The sequence below is a fragment of the Pseudonaja textilis genome, chromosome 1 (assembly GCF_049901715.1).
Source record: "Pseudonaja textilis isolate UNSWEBS1 chromosome 1, rPseTex1.2, whole genome shotgun sequence".
Lineage (NCBI taxonomy): Eukaryota > Metazoa > Chordata > Lepidosauria > Squamata > Elapidae > Pseudonaja > Pseudonaja textilis.
This window is the reverse complement of record NC_141990.1, coordinates 145,033,219-145,041,170: the sequence shown is the minus strand read 5'-3', so window position 1 is coordinate 145,041,170 and position 7,952 is coordinate 145,033,219. Positions and strand designations below refer to the sequence as shown.

General features: G+C 41.0%; 1 protein-coding gene across 1 annotated transcript in view; it reads left to right on the top strand.

Annotated features, from left to right (window-relative positions):
* The first annotated feature begins 671 nt into the window (after positions 1–671).
* The window catches only part of FERMT1 (FERM domain containing kindlin 1), a 43,292-nt gene continuing 36,011 nt past the window's right edge, over positions 672–7,952 (top strand). Inside the window, exons 1-3 of the mRNA XM_026710346.2 lie at positions 672–934; positions 5,352–5,503; positions 7,337–7,570. Of these exons, the coding sequence (XP_026566131.1) occupies positions 5,356–5,503; positions 7,337–7,570 (382 nt within the window). The 5' untranslated portion in view covers positions 672–934; positions 5,352–5,355. The remainder of the gene's footprint in view (positions 935–5,351; positions 5,504–7,336; positions 7,571–7,952) is intronic.

The window sequence follows — 7,952 nt, the reverse complement described above, 5'->3', positions numbered from 1 at the left end:
AAAGTCACCTAACAAATGTTTCACTTAGCAACAGAAGTGTTGGGCTCAATTGTGTCCATTAAGTCAAGGACTACCTGCATTTAAAATATTCCGATTACAGGCCTGAAATCTTCGAAGGCTGCAGCTCTTCTTGCCACAGAAGGTTAAACAGGTGCCTGAGCTACAGCTCTCGTGTACAGGTAGTCTTCAATTTACAACCCCAACTGAGCCCAAAATGTATGTGGTTAAGTGAAGACCCTTGTTAAGGGAGCTGTGCCCCATTTTACGACTTTTCTTGCCACCGTTGTTAAGTGAATCACCGCAATTCATAAGCTAGTAACCCGGTTGTTAAATGAATCTGGCTTCCCCCATTGACTTTGCTTGTGAGAAGGTCCCAAAAGAGGATTACATGACCTTGGGACACAGCAACTGGTCATAAATATGAACCAGTTGCCAAAGCCTCTGAATTTTGATCACATGACCCTGGGAGGGGAAGTCGTCATTGCGAAAAACCGATCCTCGGTCACTTTTTTCAGTGTGGTTAGAACTTTGACTGGTCACTAAAGCAACTGTTGTAAATCGAGGACTGCCTTGTACTACTTGCCCGGCTTCCTGGTGCCAGACTAAATAAGCCATCTGATCGTAGGCAAGCTCAAATGGCCCACCCCCACCCACTCTGCTCGCGGGGAAGCGGGGGGGGGGGGGTCGTCTCCCACATAGCCGGAGGAGAAGAAGGAGGAGGAGGAGGGAGAGGCAGCAACTATTAACTGGGACACCTGCTGCTCTTCCCGGCCCCGCCGCTTTGGAAGGTGGGGCCGGGGAGAGCGGCTGAGGTAAGCCGCCTCCTCCGACGGCACTGCTCGAACCTGCGCGAGGCTCTAGTCGGCCGTCCAGGAGCTGCGGCGGGAGCGGCGCGCGCGGGTTCGGACTGAGCATTTGCCGCCACTTTGAGCAGGTAGGAAATCTGAGCCGCGATTAACTATCGGCTTCTCCGGAATCTCAGGAAAAGTCGTTGTTGGTTTTTTTTGTTTTTCCCCCGTCCGGCGTGGAATTACGACCTTGAGCGTGCCAATGGGATCTCATGACGCATGCGCTTTGTGAATGCGTGGCCGGGTGGTGGTGTGGTTGGCGCACTAGCTTTATTGGCCTGCGTTCATACGACGCTCTTTTAACTCGGGTGTGGTAAATTCCTCGCAAGGCGCAACGTTTGCCCGGCGTTAATGTTGTGCGTTGCTTTGTTTTTGAAAACTTTCTCTCACGACACTCAGAGCGTTTGGTTTATAGGCTGTGATTATTCTTTTAAAAAGCAAAATGTCCGGGCAAATCTGTTAGTTAATCGAGACTCAGCAGGGCGTGCAAGTTAAAAACAAAAAAAAGTCATCTAATGCAGGGCTTTCCAACCTTGGCCACTTTTAAGCCTGACGGACTTCAATTCCCAGAATTCCCCAGCCAGCTGGCTGGGGAATTCTGGGAGTTGAAGTCCGTCAGGCTTAAAAGTGGCCAAGGTTGGAAAGCCCTGATCTAATGCAAAGAAAATAAATCGCTTAACCGGAGATTATGATTAAGACACATTAGTAACACCCTTCCTAACCTAACCTGGTTCGAAAGGACGGCGGCGATTAAAATGTCCAGAGAGGATATAATCCCAAATGCAGGCACCGGGACCGAGAAGACGAGCCGCCTCGGTCCCTTCTGAATCAGGTGGCAACGGGACCTGGCGTCCCTCGGACAAGGCGCGGAGTGTAGCAATGGGACAAAGGCGGGTCCCTCGGCTAGCCAGCCTCCCCTTGGGTCACTGTACTTGCAGGAAGCGGGAGAAATCGTGGCGTCCGAACTTGGGCCGCAAAAGGGAATTGAGATACATCATGAGAGCAGAGCCAGCCAGGAACCGCAACTCTTTTTTTTTAATTTTTTATTGGTTTTTAAGACAAACATAGACAAAACATAAAAATATCAAGCCATCTTCCATATATATACATACAGTGTGTCGGTTGGTTTACAAATTGTTTTGTGCTTCCACTTCGTAGTTTTCAATTACAATTACAGTGTATATATTCTCATAATGTCAATCAAATACCAAATACATTAATATCATTATTAATCATTTGACTATACTTTTATTCATTCATGTTTTATGAAATAATCCATATTTTACTTAATTTGTTTTTTGACAGTTCATATTATCATCTCAAATCTATCCTACAATCATTTTGTAGATATAATAAGAAAAAAATACATCTTTATATATTTATTATTTTCTAAGAATCTACATATCTCATTACCATGTTTTATTGTCTAACCATTGATAGAATAGATCCCAAAATTTTATAAAATTGTTTATCATCTTGTTCTCTGATTTCAAAAGTCAATCTGGTTGTAAATGTATTAACAGCGGCTAGGATTGTACTTTCCAAAAACTGGACAAATGAGAAAATACCATTGCAGGAGGAAATCATTAAGAAAATATTGGAATGTGTTGAAATGAGCCGCAACTCTTTAGGGTCCTTAAAAATGCTCATCTGCCTTTCTCGAACCTCGATAGAAAGGCTTCGGTTTCTGTGTTTAAAGCCAGAATGCTCTGGTGTCCATGCAGCAAATATATTTGTAATCCCCCTCCAAAAAAAGTAACCTTGGAGTAAGAAGCGGGAGGGATGTTTAAAAGCTCAGACGAAAAGATACAAAAGCACTTTGAAATAGGGTCTGTCCTGGGAACATTGGGCCCAGTTACTTCCTCTTTTTTTTTCCTCACCACACTGCAGGAAATTCAGAATAACCTTTTCACATCCTTTTCCGTTGTGTTGGACATAGGTTCAGTTAAGAAGAGACTGGACAGTCGCTTGTCTGAAATGATATAGTATCTCCTGCTTGAGAAGGGGCTAGACTAGAAGACCTCCAAGGTCCCTTCCAGCTCTATTCTGATCTAAATAACCGAGGGCATTTCTCAGAGTGTTGAACTCTTAATTGCCATTATTCTGGTCGCTGGTAGTTTTGAAAGGGTGATGGACCAGCAGTATCTAGAACAGAGTTTTCTACCTTCCTAGCTTGAAATGTGTGGACTTCAACTCCCACATTGCTAGCAGGGAAATTCTGGGACTTGAACACACACCACAGCTGCTAAAGTTGAGAAACACACTGATAGAGGTTCACTTCGAAAATGAATAATGAGGATCACAGCTTGCGTTTTTCCCTCATAATTCTGGGAGGGGCAAACTAAATAAAACAGGAAATTATTAGAATCTTCCTAAGTAGGACATTGTGGAAGATTTTACTAATTTAAATATTTGAATGTCGTGGCTTCACAGAACCATAGAAAAGCTCTTGCAATAATATAAAATTGGGTCCCTACAATCTTAAAGTAAAGTTGCTCTTCAAGGATATAAAAAAAAAACACTACAGCTTCTGGCATGGTAGTTCTTTGTTTAAATGATGATAATTAAGGTTGACATTCTATACCATTAATTCTGTTAAATCTATCTAAATTTTGTTAATCAGGTTGGTATAATAAAATCCAAAAAAAAAAAGCCATGATTGTGAATGTGCATTTTTAGAAAAAGATGCTGGAAGAATTATATATAACAAAGAAGAAGGTGGTATCCTGTTGGGATCTAATGCGTCAGCTGAAGTTTAACTAATGAAAAATAAAATACAAATAGCTAGTCCTCAACTTACAACCACAATTGATCCCAAACTAGCTGTTACTAAGCAAGGCATTTGTTAAATGAGTTTTGTCCCATTTTATGACCTTTTTTGCCACAGTTGTTAAGCCAGTCACTGCGGTTATTAAATGAATCATTCAGTCATTGAGCGAATCTGGCTTCTCCCATTGTCTTTGCTTGAAGGAAACTGGCTGGGAAGGTTACAAATAGTGATCACATGAGACCAGGACAGGGCCACTGTCATAAATAAATGCCAGTTGCCAAGTACCTGAATTTTGATCACATGCTGCAACAGTCATAAGTGTGAAAACTAGTCATGTCATTTTTCAGTGCCTTTGTCATTTCAAACAGTCACTAAATGAATGGTTGTAAATTGAGGATTACCTGTATATTGACTATGATGTACAGAAGTACTTCTAAATGATTGATTGGGGATGCAACACATCACTTAGATGTTAAAAAGAAATACAGCAAATTTATGAGCGATTGCTTTTGTGGTTTCCAAACTAGCTGGTTTGGAACTTTGTACAATACCACAAGTGCAAAGATATTATTCTCAGTCCTTAAAAGACACAACACATTTCTTTTGTATCCCAACATGGTGAAAAGGCTGCTGTTCACCATTCAAGAAAAAAAAAAGCGTAAGCTGAAGCCATTATCAAGCTGAAAAAATATTCCTTAACAATGATCCTCCTATGAAATTTAGCCCCTGCAGTCAAGCAGAGTAAAACAACTCTTAGGAGTGGTTAAGGGATGTCTGAACAGCCCGCAAATTGTTAGTTACTTAATAGGCAGTTGCATGTTTTACTGCCAGACAGTGGGAGGAATGCTTGAGGAATCTTCTGCCTCGAGTGCCAAAATAACATCACCAACCTTGGGTGATGTGTCTCCACAATGTGCCTATACATGTTTGTGCACATGTCATGTCCACCCCAGGGAGCAAACATACTAGAACTGGCCTGTTAGGAGATCAGATTAGATTTTCAGGAGCTGATTCATCACATCAAAAGTGATCAGAGGAGTCTGTTGTTTTTCCTGCCAGATAGGGTCTTTAGCTAGACTCAAATTTTATTCTTTCATGTATCAAATTTATATAAATGCCTCTCACTTAATAACACAGTGACTCTGGGAAGGTACAACAAAGCTAAACAATATATAGAAAACATCATCATCATAATCAAATTATTATTGTTATTGTTGTTGTTTGTTGTTGTTGTTATTATTATTATTATTTAACCTTTAGTGAGATTCACAGCCTTTGGGGCTGGTTGGTAGCTCAACAGCTCGAGTCCTAACCAAGGACGTAGGAACTGTTCAGGTAGTGTCGGAGGATATAAGCTGTTCCAAGTCAGGTGGTTTTTTGTAGAATCAGGGTATTCAAGTCTGATAAATTCAGAATTTCCAAATAGTGAGGCAGCCCTTTAGGTATTGCTCCAAAGGCTCCAATTACAATTGGGATAACACACAATTTCTTCTTCCACAGTCGCTCAACTTCAATTTGTAAGTCCCGATACTTTATTATTATTATTAAATGTTAAAACTATAAAAAAGCACAAAGCTAAAAGAGAAAAAAAGATAATGGGTGAGGAGCAGATAATAATAACAATGAAGCCGCCTTAATATTTTTCATCCTGCTCTTAGAGAACAATGATAGAATATAGAAACATATCATATTTCCCTTCTTTTTAATATTTTTAACGTTGGAATTCTCAACAGGGCTATGATTTCTTTAAATGAATATGGTTCCAATTCCTGGGAGCTGAAAATCACAGTTGATCACCACAATGGAGAACAAAAAGAGGTTTCCCTTCAAGTATCAGGGGAGCTTCATGTCGGAGGGTTGATGCTCAGACTTGTAGAACAAATTGGTGAGTGTGGCATTTTTAAAGGACTTCCGGCAACCTGAAGCAACCCCAAAATGAATAAAGTTTCATACACTTTATTCATTTTGAGGTTGCTTCAGGTTGCCGGAATTTTTCTGCCTTTTTTGTGTGTGTGTATATGAGCAGCTCATTCTACATAATACCGTGTTTCTCATATAATAAGGCTGGGTCTTTTTTTTTTTTGAGCCCCGAAAAAATGGCTAGGCCGTCTTTTCGGGGCTGACTTAATTCCCCCCCTTCCATCTTCGGGCGGGTGGCAACAGCTTGGATGTTGACCTCGGCGTTGGTGGGGCACTTCGTATCGGGGTCAATTCAGGCAGCACCATATCTGGGTGTGCAACAAAAGTACTTCCTAACAGCAAGCCCCCCCACCATTCCCCCCATTTTGCATGTTTTAATATAGGCCTTAATTGGGGGGAGGGGCTTAATTTCATTTCATGCCTATAAAACATGCTGGGACTTCCTATTGGGGGAGGCCGTATTGTTAGAGAAACAGGGTATGTACAAGTGAAATTGGAGCCTCCCAAATAATATAGATATTTTTGGGTGTGTGAGCTCATGTCCCTGATAACAGATAACAAAAATTCTGCTTTTCCATCCATCCATTATTTATTTATTTTTTACATTTTTGCACCACTCACCTCCCTTAGAGGGGAAGGGAAAAGCATGAGCTGCTGACACTGAGCTTCTAGCGAGGAAGCCTTCTAAGAAAAACTGAAAGCTCTGCAGGTTTCTGCATGACCCATCCCTTACACAGCTGCCCATTTGCTGCATCCTTGTTTCATGCTGTTATGTCTGCCACCATACCAGAAACATCTGGTGGGAACAACAATCCAAGCAGCATATGTTGGAGTGTTGGGGAGGTCATAATGAGCAGGGACTGATTTAGAAGACCAGTATCACGTATTAAGTCAGAGTTTAGTATTTATATATAGCAGGCATTGAATTAATGCCCACCAGTAGGTAGAATGAAAGCAGGAATTATAAATGATTGTTTGCATATTTTATATTGTTTCTATTTATTTGGAATATGTTCTAAAATAGTAAAACACAAGAAAGAAATGGCAAATGTTAAGCCCAGGATGATTATGTGTCATCAAGTCAGTATTGAATCTTAACAACCATATTTTCTCAAGGATGCTCTGTCCCCAATCCGCAATCTTCCAGTCTTTGAACTATATTAGGAGCCTCTGTGGCACAATAGTTAGAGTGCAGTAGTGTAAGCTACTTCTGCAGCCAGCTGCCTACAATTTGGCATTTCAGATCCCACCAGGCTCAAGGTTGACTCAGCCTTCCATCCTTCTGAGTTGGGTAAAATGAGAACCCAGATAGTTGGGGGCAATATACTGACTCTGTAAACCATTTAGGGAGGGCTGTTAAAAGCACCATAAAGTGGTATATAAGTCTTAAGTGCTAATGCTATACCCATCATCATTGTACTAGTTAAGCACAAGAGGTACCTCGAAATCATCTTAATCCATCAGATGAAATCAGTAAATTATAGAAATAGCTCTAGTATTTACTACGTTTGGTTTAGAACTTCAAGGTAGGTATAAGTATGTTCTTCACCCACTTTTCCCAATAACCACCTGTGAGGTAAGTTGAGCTGAAAGAAAGTGACTGGCCCCCAGGAAACACTAAATACAGAAAACGAGTTCTGTCTATCAGCCTATTGCTTTCACTGACTTTTTTTAAGGCTAGATAGCTTACAAATGGTTCTAATGGGATATGTTTAGGTATAACCAGGGCCTCAGCTTGGTGGTAACCTTTGTTGTAACATTTTCAAAATTCCTGCTTTCTTTTGTTTTTTGTTTTTAGGAATATCCCAAGATTGGTCAGACTATGCCCTTTGGTGGGAGCAAAAGAAATACTGGCTTCTAAAAACTCATTGGACACTAGACAAATATGGAGTACAAGCAGATGCCATTCTCCTGTTTACCCCTCAGCACAAAAATCTGCGCCTTCGTTTACCAAGCATGAAGATTGTGAGACTGAATGTTAGCTTCTCTTCTGTGATATTCAGGGTTGTTGGGGACATCTGCAAGAGCCTTGGTAAGTTGCATTCACTTATTCTGCCCTGATGTGCTTCCGGCAGATGTTGTAAGTGATGTCCACATGTCTGTCTTGGGAATCTTCCACTTTATGTCTGAACTCTCATGGAGCACTGTTTCCAACAGTAACATGCATAACAGGATGATTTTATGAACGCTGTCCATTTAATACAAGTTAATTTTTCAATGAACTAATTAGGATATTAGTAATAAGGATAGTCAGTTTCTAAATATTCCCTAATATTTCCCTAAGTATGAGAGCCAGTTTGTTGTAATGGTTCAGGCACTAGGCTAGAGACTGGGAGACTGTAAATTCTAGTCCCACCTTGGACACCAAGCTAGCTGGATGACCTTGGGCAGTCCCTCTCTCTCAATTCTAGGAA